Below are 13,941 nucleotides of genomic sequence, written 5' to 3' on the forward strand. Positions count from 1 at the left end.
AATCACGTTCTCAGGAAACCTAGCCATCAAAGAGTCGATTTAGGAATAAATGGGGCCATCGTCATTTAAGGGTTTAACAAAGGAATGATTTGTGACATTCATGACTAATACACTGTGGGCCAAAACAGCTTGTGCCTTCAAAATCCGGGGCTTTGTATCACAGTGCCTATTGCAGTGAAGTGCTTAATAAGAACAAAGCCCATCAGTCACTATTAAAGAGTAGGAAAGAATGCTTGCACTGTGGAATCTGTATTGCACACAGTTCAAAAAAAAGCCACTGTGTAGACCTCAGGGGGTTAAGGTGCTGGAGTACATGCCCATCCCCCGCCACACCAGCTGTTCCCTATGACCTGTTACAGATGTAGAGACCTCAGTTTAACCTAAACAACACACTGAAATACAACACTGAAGTTTTAAAATACAGGGTCGCACTAATCAGTTGGAAGTGAAGTGCTATTAATTTTAATAGATTAGTATAATCAGGAGGGAGGAGCCCTTTTCATTTTGACACAGGAGATTCTGCTCTACATACAGACTCAACAGTACGATCTCTCTCTCTCTCTCTCTCTTTTCTACAAATTGTTGGAGCCAGTAAATTAATAGCGAAGTGGATAATATTTATCTTTGAGGAGTGCTGCAAGATTCTGAACAAGTGGGATAAGACTGATGTTAGTGCCAGAATTGGATTTCAAAAGCTGTTCGACTAAGACAAAAAAGTCTCCAGTGCAGGGGGCTCGGTTGCTACACGCCAGAGTTCCTGAGGTGAATTTAGAACAACTTGCAAGCTTTTCAGTGTAGTTGAATTCTGCTGAAAGGAAGAGCCAGTTCAGTCACGGAGAAGCGAGAGACATCAAACCACATAAAGACCAGAGGAGAGGAGAAAACAGACAAGGCAATTTATCACTTACCCGTCAGTGACTAACTCTGTACCTGAAGTCTAGTCATCTGGAGGTAACTTATTGAAGTGGATGAGACCGGGTGACGGGATTGTGGTCTCTGTATGTGATGAGTTCAATCTCTGCAAGAAAAATAAAGTATTATTTTTCTCTGTTGCAAAAGTGAACAACAGTGTGCTGCCTGCAGGAGTCACTACGTGTCTGGCTAGTATCTCAAACTTGAACGTATTTGTTGAATTTCTCTCAGCAGTTCTCTGTGAACCTTGAAAAACAAGGCAGATGGTTCAATCATCGACCTGAACAACCTTTATCAAGGAGACTAACTTCAAGTGAATAAATTTAGTTTTAAAGTTACAGGAAGCAATGCGGGGTCAATGTTAGTTTTAAAAGGATCGGGATATGTTCCTCTCACCTCTTATTGTACTTAATCACTGTACACATTGCTTCGAAAAACTTTCCATGAAAAGAATGACTCCCCCTCTTCTAATAATGGAATTGCAATTCCTGAGTTGCTGTGTGCTAAACCATGACTATATTTATCTAGGGGCAGTCTGTCTGTGGCAGAGGATACATCAGACTGTTTAAAATAGATACTGAATTCTTGTTTTCAGTTCAAATTGGTTACTATAGAGAGTTGAGTATTATGCTGCTGAATTTTCATCAGAAGAATTGTTCTGCAGATGCTATTTCATTTTGAGCTTGTGTCTCTGAAAAGTGAACATACACCAATGTCCTAAAAACGTTAAACGGAGGGATAATTGGCGATCGCTGTGCACGCAAACGGAAATATCTCGGGTCAAAATGGAGGAAGGCTCTGGACTGCATCTTTTGAACGGAGATAATGGTGGAAGGCCTGAGTCCATGGAGCCATCCCGTGCTGAGCCTAACCTGTATCGGATGTACCTATCCTGTTTACCTGACCGCTACATGAAGGCAAAGATGAGCCTGGCAGCCTACCTCATAGACTGGGCCCTTGTGCTTCTTTGCAAGGTAAGGATTTTAAATATATTATAAACAGGAATGTTGTGATGTTTAAATCCATGCTGGAATAGATATATACACATATACACATATACAGTTGTACAGTGACTTTCACGACCTTAGAACATCCCAATGCACTTCACAACCAAAGACATATTTTAGAAGTGTAGAATCACTATTGTACTTTTAAGAAACATGGTAGAAAATTTGTGTCCAGCAAGGTGTCACAAACAGCAAAATGTACTGACCAGCTTATCTGTTGTTTAACTGTTGGACGAGAAACAATTATAGCAGAGAACACCTGGAAAATGCCCCTTTGATTAATTTTATTGAATCTTTCACACTTGTCTGAGAGGGGAAAAGCATCTTGGCTTGATGACTAGTCTAAAAAACAGCATCTCCAACAGTGTAGCACGCCTTCAGTACTGTGTTCAATTGTAAACTTGAATTATGTTTTCAAATGTTGTGCATGCAATTTGAACCCATGGGCCAGAATTTTAACGGCCCACCCGCCCTGGGAATTGGAGCAAGCCAGGGGCACAGGAAGGTCCGTTGACTTCAGGCAGGATTTTGCAGTTTCAGGACGAGTGAGGTCGTAAAATTCTGCCCATGGTCTCTTGACTCAGCGGTAAGCTCGACATCAGCTGAGCTACAGCTGACATTATGTGCCGCTTTGAAGCTGCAATATATAATTCCACCCCATGGTACGTACAATTTTTTTCACACTATGTAGGGAAAAACCAAATCAATCATAAATGAGACATGGTCTGTATCCTGGAAACAAATACACTTGCTTGCTCTTATAAATCCGTTATGCTATTAATTAATTTCTATGGTTCCCTCCCCACCCCCCGCCCACCATGTGTTTTCTCCCCTTCAGTTTAAATTTGGCTCAGTGATTGCTTTCAATTATGTTCCATTTGATACATAACATAGCACAATAGTGTCAGAGTCAGTAATGAATTCAAGGTCATTTTTGAATCTGTAGGGTTAAAATCAATTTTGATTTATTCAAATGCAGTCAGTCTGGACTCTAGATGGCATCTGACTGTGCCAGGTAAACGCATTGATAGGTGATGTCAAGAACATTATGGACACTCCATAAAATATCTGTACCTTAAAGCATACAAAGCACGAAGGTCCTATGTTCAATTCTTGGTTGATGTCCAATGTAAATGATTTCAGCTCAGGCTATAGTAGTGACACTCCAATGGCTTTAGTGTTCCTGAACTTGGATGTACATGGAGATCAATTAAAGTTTCCAAGTGCTTGAATGCCAGAAGAGGATAAATTGTGATACCTCCAAAGTCAAATATGCTGCTGATAATTCCAGCCTAGATTCACATATGAAGACTGGCCAACTGGGAAAGACATTATGGTAATTTCTGTGTTTGTACCTTCTAGTCTAACACTCGACTGAGAGGAGGCAAGAAAAATATTTGCTTTTATGTCAAAGCAACTTGATCCTAATTCTAAAGAAAGAGCAACAATTTGACTTGAATCAATGCTGGGATTCTCCGATCTTGTTTGTCCCGCACCTCCCCACTGCCAGCGAGAATGGAGAATTTGGAACTCGGCCAAAACTCCACTCATTGCAGCACTGGAGAATCTCAGCCGTGGCTGAGTTTGGAAGTTTCTGCTGCAGGTCTTCTGACTTTGTCACATCACTCTCCAAACATTGTTATGGCTCAAGTCTCCAGGGAATCTTAGGTCAGAATTGTTTAAATTTTTCCATTGGCAGTACATCAGGCTGACAAATCTCATTCTAAAATATGTGCATCACATGGGAGGGAGAGGGGGGGCGGGGATTGGTGGTAGGTGATGGCATAGTGGCATAGAAATCCAGTGCAATTCTCTCAGGACCCGGGATTAAATCCCACCAAAGTAGATGGCTAAATTTGAATTCAATAAAAATCTGGAATTTGAAGTGGAATGATGACCATGAAACTGCTGTCCTAAAAAGCCATTTGGTTCACTAAGATCCTCAAAGAAAAATAAATATCCTTTAGGGAAAGGATACACTATCCTGATCTTATTTGGTCTACAGGTGACTGCAAATCAACAGCAAACTCTTAACTGCCCTCTGAAATCACTGAGCAAGCCAACAATTCAAGGCTAATTAAGGAGGGGCATAAATGCCGACCTGGCCAGTTATGCCCATATCCAAGAAATATTTTTTTTAAATATTTAGTACACAAAGCATGTTTATTTCTTACTCATGCATTTGCCCATCCCTTAGTAGTGCTTTGATATGAGTTATTGGTGAGGCCTCTTCAGAGTCATTCTATTGGTGTGAGATTGAAGTCAAACATTGACCTGACTCAGTAAAAGCTGCAGATTTCCTTCTCCAAAGGACATTGGTGGATGTTTTTTTTTACATGAAAAACCCAATACCTTCATTGAGACTTTTTATACTAGTTGTTATTTTATTTCCAGGGTTTTTAAAACTGAATTCAATTTTCAAATTGCCACAGTGGGATTTGGAGTTATGTTCTTTGGATTACTGCTCTGACTCTCAGTGGATTACTAGTCCGCTAACATAACCATTGCATGCCATAATATTTCAGTGTAGGCATTGCAGGTTTACCACAGTGTACATAAATAGAACATATCTTCATCGGCACATGTCTGCAGACTTTGAACAATGAAAGACACAAATCCATTTATCCTCCTGCAAATGTTTCCAATGACAGCAAAGCCAGCTTGAATCATTCTTAGTCAAAGCCAACAGTACCATATGCATGTAATGACATTTACATAATACCCAGATTAAACAGACAGTCTTTTAGGAGTATTGTATTCTTTGTAGTTTAAGTACAGGGTAGATTTCTGTCTTCACCACCTGGAGGGTTGTACAGATTCTGCACCGTTTATAGAGCCCAGCTGATGTTTCCTCCTGTGGTTTCTTTCAATTTATTTCAATGGGATAAAAACCAGGTGAGTTGCGTGTTGTGAAGGCAAACGTTTACCCTTGCAAATGTGAGTCAAAACTAAACTAAAGTAAAAGTTATCCATGGAGACAATGGTCTGGATTCCAGTTGGTGTAGGGTAGAAGGAAGTGCATGAGTCCTGAGGTGAGCAATGCACATGCAGAGTGTAGGAGTGTGGAGGCCACTGTTGATCTGAATAAATTCATTCCATTACCATTACATCGGGCCTTGCCCAAGCCCAGCCAGGTACACCACCTGGCCAAAGGTGGGAAGAGAAAATCACAGGCACTAGGCTGAGCTTGGGGCTCTCAGGATCAGTATTGAGCTGTTAAATAATTCGGGGAGAGGGTGAAGGTCATCAGGCCTTGATCTGAATATTTAAGGAAGACCCCACTAGTATGGGGTGGCCTTCAGCTCAAAAGGGCCAGCAAACATTCAAGTCTGCAAAGAAATCAGCAGGAACAGAGAAGATAAATCAATCATCAGCATGCAACTACACAATGCATGATTCCCATCTTGTTACTACTGACAAATGCCATTACTTAGAAATCCACATTCAAAATAATTTAAAATTGAATGTATTAAGTCAATATGCAGCCTTAAGGCATCCAAAACTATTTGGATTCATGAAACAGGTCTTTAGCTACAGTAAAAAAAAATGTGCCAGACATTGGTTAGACTTAGAATCCAGTGTAGCCACCTACGACTCAGGTACTACTGAAAACATTACCTTTCTTGACAAAGTTCAATACCTGGCATTTCATTATAAACAATTACTTGTGAGATTTTGGTATCTCCTGGTTGGTCATATCACAGGGCTTGAAAAATGAGGAGGTGGTGGTGCAGTGGTATTGTCACTGGACTATTGATCCAGAGACCAAGCGTAATGCTCTAGGGACCTGGGTTTGAATCCCACCAGGGCAGATGGTGAAATCTGAATTTGATAAAAATTTGGAATTAATGGTTTAATAGTGATCATGAAACCATTGTTGATTGTTGTAAAAAACCCACCTAGTTCACTAATCTTCTTCAGGTGTGGAAATCTGCCACCCTTACCTGGTCTGGCCTTCATGTGACTCCAGACCCACAGCAATGTGGTTGACTCAGTGCCCTCTGAAATGACCTAGCAAGTCACTTAGTTCAAGGGCAATTAGGGACAGGCAATAAATGCTGGCCCAGCCAGCAGTGCCCACATCCCATGAATGCTTTTTCTTTATTCAGTCTCCAGAACCAAAGAAAACTCATAGGTTAATGTGCCTGTATCCAATTTTGAGTGGATAATTAAATATTTCTAAGCAGGTCAATAAGTCCAAAGATGATGGAGTTTGAAGAGTTCAGAGCCAACAGCACTAAGTGTATACATACCATGTGCTTCCTTTGCTAACTTCTTTTTCCTCCCAGAACATTGAAGGACTGGAACTATCTTTCACAAATGTTAATCTGTGAGCTCCTAAGAATCCATTTAAGGAAAATGCATTGTCTTTTTATTGACATGACCATTCATTATACCCCTCCTATGAAAATTCCCTAGTGGAGGATTACAGAGGGAAATTACCAAGCACCAGCTAGTCCCAATCCTATGATTTTAGGTGTTCCCTCTGTCTGGTTTGTGCCAGGACAGGGGAGATGACAGTTAAAAAGGATGGCACAGTGGCACAGTGGGTTAGCACTGTTGCCTCACAGCACCAGGGACCTGGGTTCAATTCTGGCCTTGGGTCACTGTCAGTGTGAAGTTTGCACATCCTCCCGTGTCTACGTGGGTTTCCTCCAGGTACTCTGGTTTCCTCCCACAGTCCAGTGATGTGCGAATTAGGTTGATTGGCCATGCTAAATTGACCCTAGTGTCAGGAGGATTAACAGGGTAAATACGTGGGTTAATGGAACAAGATGGGATTGTGGTCGGTGCAGACTTGATGGGCCGAATGGTTTCCTTTTGCACTGTTGGGATTCTATGAAAATCAGAGTTGTGGTATTGAAACTGGATGTTTTATAAAGGGTTAAGGAACAATAAAGTAAACTACTGAGTATGTTTGCTTCAGTGAATTCATTACTGGAAGTGGGGAGAGAAAATGCAACTGCTGTACAAAAATAATACTTCTGGGTTTACAAAAGAAAATCCTAATAGCAACTCTAGAAGTTGCCGTAAGTGCCATAAATGGAAAGCAAACCCCTAACAAAACTAAGACGAAGCACTTGCAACAAAATTAGGAGTTACAAAAATCTCTTTAGAACTGTAACTCTTGTAAAATAAGTAGGATACACACAAGTGTAATCATGGTATTTTCTTAATCCCCACAATCATTTATAAAGCTCAAAAAACACTAGACATGAGTCTTTAAACTACAAACCACTGTGGATTGGCACCATAAATAGCTTAACAGGTTTGATAAAACCTATTAAATCACAGCAAGCAAAACTGCTCTGAAAGGGTTACTCAGTTGCTATGGAATAATAACAGCTTCAAGGTTTGAGTATGAAATCTTGCCAAGACTCAGTATTCGCCACTTGCAAATCTATTAATACATTCTCTGTCAGTGTAGTTAGACATGACAAAAGCTAGGCTTGAAAAGCATTTTGTGCACTTGCTTTGTGAATCCCAACTCTCTAACTTCATTAGCTTGTCAGTTTACATTGCTTTTAAAGTATCAACAGCCTTAAGTTTCATAAAATACAAAACACTTTGGGTAGGTTATGGAGCCAAGGCACCTAGATGAAGTTAAGGTACAGGCAAGGCATGATTGTACTGAATGGTAGTACAGCCTTAAAGGGTTGAATGACCCGCTCAGGTTCCTACATTTCAATGTTCCTAATTATACAGACACAAAGGCATAAAAATTCCAAATGTTATACCAATTTAATTCTCCAATTAATCTATAATACAACACAAACTATCTGCTGAAGTTACAGAGAATACTTGTGTATATTATTTACTGTTACGGAAACACAGCTGGAAGCTTATACTGAAAATTCAGAAGTGTATAAAATAATATATTCTCAAATTCTGGAACACAAACTTTGAAGGATTATCTATTCAGTGAACAAGGGTTTCTTAGAACCACAAAGGATTACAAGTGGAATCAATCCTCCAGATGAACTGCAACAAAATTCCGTGGTTTGCTCTAAAGCCATGGAATAGTGCCTGACTGAGAAAGCGCAGTTTTTAGTTACTTGTTAACACTGCAGTTTTTTAAAAAAGATAACAGATGCTGGAATTGGATTTTGCGGCAACTGAGTAAATGGCCTTTTCACCTTTGATACCTAGTGTTCAAATCCAACCCAAACTGATGGAGAGGATGTCTTATATTGCTGACTAGTGTTTGTGGCGAGTCTTTGATTCCATTCTCACAACCCTGTCCTGTAAATATTTGCCGTGTTTAAAGTAACAAATTGTAGTGATTGTCCCTTTAAGGGCCACCTGGCCTGGGAACCAACTGGGACTCAGAGTGGGGAATCACCCCAGGGGGAGGAGTTCTCCTAGGGCAGAGGTATTTCAGAATCAGCTGAACCTGAACTCTTGGAGGTCGCGAAGTAAATTTGTTTTTGTTCACTAATGAAGTTTCTGAAAGTACATCATTACACAAATAAAGTTCAATGTGAAGACATGAAATGAATGGTGTTCAATGAGAACATGAACTTTCCCTCAATTAAACTATTCAATCTGTTAGTGAATCTACTCAAAATATTGTCTGTATAAAAAAGAACAGATGAGTGTTGTGGAGATGTATTTTTCCAACGAGTAATATTTCTGTAACATCAATAGCTTAAAAATAAACACATATAGGGATTGGAGGGGAGAGAAGAAAGTCAAAGGCAACATCAGAAATATCAGCAGAATCAACAGAGCGTAATTCAGCCACGTACCAGTTTTCAGTCACCAACACCCTTCATCATGTACCAAGGGAAAGGGTCGCGCTTGAGGCTTACTGTCAGGTAATCTTCACCTCGGGATCTAAGACAACAGTTCGGGTAGAGTAACAGGTTTAAAAACCCCCGCTGTCACTTACCATTGTGCGAGCCTCCACTCACTCTACAAGCAGGTTGTACCCATGAAGCCAAGGGGAAGAACTATTAATGCTACCCTTCATGGCCATCATAAGGTAGTAAGGGTGTGGAAAGCCCTGCCTGCAGCAGTTGTGGACTCGCCAACTATAAGGGAGTTCAAATGGTCAGTGGATAGCCATATGGATGACATTGGAATAGTTTAAGTTAGAGGTCATTAGATTTGTTCCACTAGTCGGCGCAACATCGAGGGCTGAAGGACCTGTACTGTGCTGTAATGTTCTATGTTCTATGTTCTAACAGAGAGCAAGGGAACAGGCTGGTTAGTAATAGCAAGGGTGGTATTATGATTATGCCTTGGTTATTAATCTACTAACGTGAGTTCAAATCCCACCATATCAGTTTTTGTGTTTCAATTTGGATCACTAATAGCAACTATGAAAGAACGTTATTACAAACCCAACTGGTTCACTTTGCTGAAACAATATCAACTGTCTGTAATTGGTCTGATGTAAATTTGATTTGAGACATCAGCAATTGGCCTTGCAATTGCCTCCGTTATATCAAACTGCTACAAAGTATTTCAATAGGGATAATACCCGATGGAGCACTCAGTATTGACCTAGGTTTCAGACTTGAACATATGAAAGGCAGACCCAGCCCATCCACCCCCGTAAATTCATCCTAATATTTGTGGACAAAGCAGAATGTGGACACCTGACGCATGGCCTAATATATAAACATACTGCCAACATCAGGGGCCAAGCTTATATGGCCATATCATGGTGTGTCTTCCCTCAGGGGATGTGGTGGGCCATTTAAATCTCTATTTGGTTCGGTGGGATTGCAATATCCTACCAAGCAGGAGGGCCTATAAAATCCTGGTCGTACTCATAGAAACATACAGATCAGCCAACATCCTGAATCACCATCATTGGGTGAGAGACTTCAAGGTAGCATCATGACTGAAGGGTACAGCTGCCAGACTGAGGTCAGAGTAGGTATTGAGAGAGCCAATGTGAGATAAAAACTGATTTCACCTTTGCGTCACTTGCCTATCATTGTTACATCTGTACATAATACTGCCGAATCCAGTCTTCCTTGGTGTTTATTTTCCAAACGTCGCTGGATTCCGGGGAAGTGCCGGAAGATTGGAAAACGGCTAATGTTACGCCGTTCTTTAAGAAGGGTGGCAGGCAAAAGGCGGGGAATTATGGGCCGGTTAGTTTAACGTCTGTTGTAGGAAAAATGTTAGAATCCGTGATCAAGGAGAAAATAGCGAGGCATCTTGAGGAGAATTGTTTGGTAGAGCAGACGCAGCACGGTTTCGTTAAGGGGAAGTCGTGCCTGACAAATTTATTGGAGTTCTATGAGGATGTGTCTAGGGCGGTGGATAGAGGAGAGCCGGTGGATGTGGTCTTTCTTGATTTTCAGAAGGCGTTTGACAAGGTGCCTCACAAGAGGTTATTGCAGAAGGTAAGGGGGCATGGAGTTGGGGGTAGGGTGTTAGCGTGGATAGAGGATTGGCTGTCAAATAGGAGGCAGAGAGTGGGGGTCAATGGGTGCTATTCGGATTGGCGGTTGGTGACTAGTGGAGTGCCCCAGGGGTCGGTGCTGGGGCCTCAGCTATTCACCATTTATATAGATGATCTGGAGGAGGGAACCGAGTGTATGGTGTCGAAATTTGCTGATGACACCAAGATTGGTGGAACGGCAAATTGTGCGGAGGGTGTGGAGAGTCTGCAGAAGGATCTAGATAGGCTGGGCGAATGGGCCAGGAAATGGCAAATGGAATTTAATGTTGGCAAATGTGAGGTTGTCCACTTTGGTAGGAATAATGGTAGGAAGGACTATTACTTACGCGGTGAAAAACTGTAGCAAGCGACGGTGCAGAGGGACCTTGGGGTCCTTGTGCATGAGTTGCAAAAACCCAGCCTGCAGGTGCAGCAGGTGGTCAGGAAGGCAAATGGGATGCTGGCCTTCATAGCGAGGGGGATTGAATATAAAAGTAGGGAGGTCTTGCTGCAGCTGTACAGGGCGCAGCTGGAGTACTGTGTGCAGTTTTGGTCGCCGCACTTACGCAAGGATATTTTGGCCTTGGAGGGAGTGCAGAGGAGGTTTACTAGGCTGATACCGGAGTTGAGGGGGTTGAGCTATGAGGAGAGTCTGAATAAACTAGGCTTGTACTCGTTAGAGTTTAAAAGAATGAGGGGAGATCTCATTGAGACGTATAAGATGATGAATGGGATGGATAGGATAGAGGTGGAGAGGCTCTTCCCGCTCAGAAAGGACAGTAGGACTAGGGGGCACAGCCTCAGGATAAAGGGGGGGCGGTTTAGAACGGAGTTGAGGAGGAACTTCTTCACTCAAAGGGTGGTGAATCTCTGGAATTCTCTGCCCGTTGAAGTAGTGGAGGCTGCCTCGCTAAATATTTTTAAGACGCGGGTTGATAGGTTTTTGATAAGAGAGGGGATTATGGGGAGAGGGCGGGAATGTGGAACTGAGCCACGACAGATCAGCCATGATCTTATTGAATGGCGGGGCAGGCTTGAGGGGCTAGATGGCCTACTCCTGCTCCTATTTCTTATGTTTTTATGTTCTTCCCATTGAGTTGTTGGCACTGCCTTGATGCTAATTAAGAACTGATCAAAATTGGGAGTTGGTAACCCAGAGGCTTGGACTAATGAGGTGCTGTGAGCAATCAAAATCAGCAAAATTATATTCCACTGTAATTTGTAATCTGATGGACTTGAACGTTCGTCATTCAATTGCCATTATATTAAGCTAAGTGACTAACTCTGGTTAACTGGGGAGAATAGGAGTGCGTGCCATGACAGTGCCAGGCATGCCTTGAAATATGGTGCCAACCTCACAAAAATACAACACCTTCATGCTAAACAATGAAAGCAGCCAGTCCAAATGATGCCAAATGATCACACCATTAATGGATCAGATCAAAGACCTTAAGTAAAACTTTACCTTCCCTTGTTTGTGGGATTTTAGGCATGGGGTGATCATAAAATTTCTTGAATGACCTTCCCACTGGGCTCCTGCTTACCTTGACTTCTCTGTAAATTCAGGTTTGGATGGTTGAGGCCTAGTCTGGCAAACCCTCTCATGCCCCAATTGGGGCCTTTTGGCCAATTATTGACCATTTAAGAGCCATTTTCCACCCAGCTTCAATTTTCAGGCTGGTGGGAGGAGTTCAGAGGCAGGGGACAAACCTAAAAATTAACTGGGGTCCAGGCCTTCAACAGGAAGGGGGTGGGGAGCATTTCCAAGAGTAGCCTCCTTTTAACATTAGACACCCTCCTCAGAAAGTGTGGCCTCCTGGAGGTCCTCTGTCCACGTCCTCCCCTCTCTACCTCAGCCTTCCTGTCCCAACACTCTTAGCACACCCTCCTGGGCCTCACCTTCACCCCTGCCCTGATTTAGACTCTGGGGATTGCTTAAATTCCCAAACCTGTCCACTTCAACCAACACCTGTGCAAAAGGTCAAGGCTTTAGGGCCTTGCTTACATCACAGGTATCCAAGGAGAAGACTAGAGGCCTGGAGCTACTGGACCCTGGAGGAACCTGGAATAGAGGGTAGATCCTCTTGTCCATGGCGTCACTGCGAAATAGCTCCTGGATGGTTGGGGGGGGGGGGGGGGGGGTGCGGGGGATATCTACGCAGCAACTTTGGCTCCATAGATGTCAGTGTTGCTTGGGATGTATTTGCAGCATCTTCCATTGTATTTGCTGACTTCTCCAACTTGCTTTTGAACGTCAAGATTTTGCTAAGTGCTGATAGGGATGTGGTGAGAAAGGTTAGGTGTTTGTCAAACAAGTAGCTCTTAGGGAAGGGGTGTGTGAAAATGTCAGGGGAGGCTAAGGCTGGGTAGAGGGATGAAGATGTTGAGTGGTGAAGCTGGAAGGTGGAGTAATGTGTTAGGAGGGTTGAAGATGTCCAAGAGGAGGAAGGGGTAGTGGAGGAGAAAGATGGTGCTGTGGGGGATAGGTGTCATGGGAGAGAGAGTACTGAGGCACGGGGGTGGTTTGGAGGGGGTGAAGGAATAAGTGTGGGGTAGGTATCATGGGGGAAGGGGTTTGGAGGGCTGAAGGTGTCATAATAGAGGAAGGAATGAGGGATGGAATAAGAAATGGAGAAGGAGTGGGGGAGAAGAAGAATTGATGCAGGAATGGAGGGATAGGACAGAGTGAGAGAGGGTGCAGGAGTGGAGGAGAATGTCGGGCAGTTGTTGCAGGATCTGCCATGTTTCTAAAACCGAAAGTAATCTCAGTCCACATTGAATGAGCACAGGTGCTGCTTGGAAGTGTGTGGGCATAGATGAAGCAACATGGATGGAGAACTGAAAGGGAACACCAGCAGGCATCATTGGAAAAGCTAGGGGCAGTCAGATGAGTGTGATGGCTTGAGGATCCGCATGCATGGGGAGAGCTTACACGAGGCTATGAAAGACCCTGCCATGGACACTTCTCACTCCAGAATTACTCGTGATGCAGTTGAACTATAGGTGTTGGGGGTGTGGCAGTGAATTGTAGGGCAAGACTTCGCAAAATCAATATAATGACATTGAAAGACATCATTGGACATTAGGAGGAATTTCCCAAAAAATGACAAAGTGTCAAATTCTAACTGGAAACTGGTGTGCTTCTCCTCAGAGAAAGAGCCAAATTTTTTCTCCAGATCTCATGACACTTTGTCAAGAAGAAGCAGGGGGACGTTTAATAATGTATTGAGGAGCGAGGTCTAAAGACGCTGGCAAGGCTGGCTCCACAGAGATCAGGGTGACTTTCTTAAAGGCACGCTGATCTCAAAGTGAAGGAACTGGCACCTCTCCACCCCTCCCGCCAAACCCCCATCCTCCAATGGAGTTGAGAGCACGTGTGTTGTGTTGCGTTCTCGTGTTACCACAATAGAAACTCACCCATGGAAACAGTGATGGAGATAAACCCTGCATGGATCTCTGGCAGAAACTGGACGTTCTGCTGGACATCGGCCTCCATGACATCTATCACCCTCCTCATTCTGTACCTTAGGTCTTCTTCACAACTTAATTCCCACCTATCTTTGTGTAATCAGCAAAGTCAGTAACAGTATATTCAGCCCCATTGTCTAAGTCATCAATATA

General features: G+C 42.9%; 1 protein-coding gene across 5 annotated transcripts in view; it reads left to right on the forward strand.

Moving 5' to 3' along the window:
- Positions 1 to 1,608: 1,608 nt before the first annotated feature.
- Positions 1,609 to 13,941, forward strand: part of LOC145340888 (uncharacterized) — a 402,915-nt gene continuing 390,582 nt past the window's right edge. For 4 of the 5 annotated variants that reach the window (XM_080185430.1, XM_080185426.1, XM_080185429.1 and 1 more), the window contains exon 1: positions 1,611 to 1,886. In XM_080185430.1, the coding sequence (XP_080041556.1) occupies positions 1,698 to 1,886 (189 nt within the window). In that variant the 5' untranslated portion in view covers positions 1,611 to 1,697. Of the gene's footprint in view, positions 1,887 to 13,941 lie in introns of all 5 variants that reach the window. The other variant, XM_080185427.1, reaches the window with a different exon arrangement.

Source organism: Carcharhinus amblyrhynchos, chromosome 3 (assembly GCF_965287045.1).
Source record: "Carcharhinus amblyrhynchos chromosome 3, sCarAmb.v2.hapA, whole genome shotgun sequence".
In the NCBI taxonomy this organism is placed as follows: domain Eukaryota; kingdom Metazoa; phylum Chordata; class Chondrichthyes; order Carcharhiniformes; family Carcharhinidae; genus Carcharhinus; species Carcharhinus amblyrhynchos.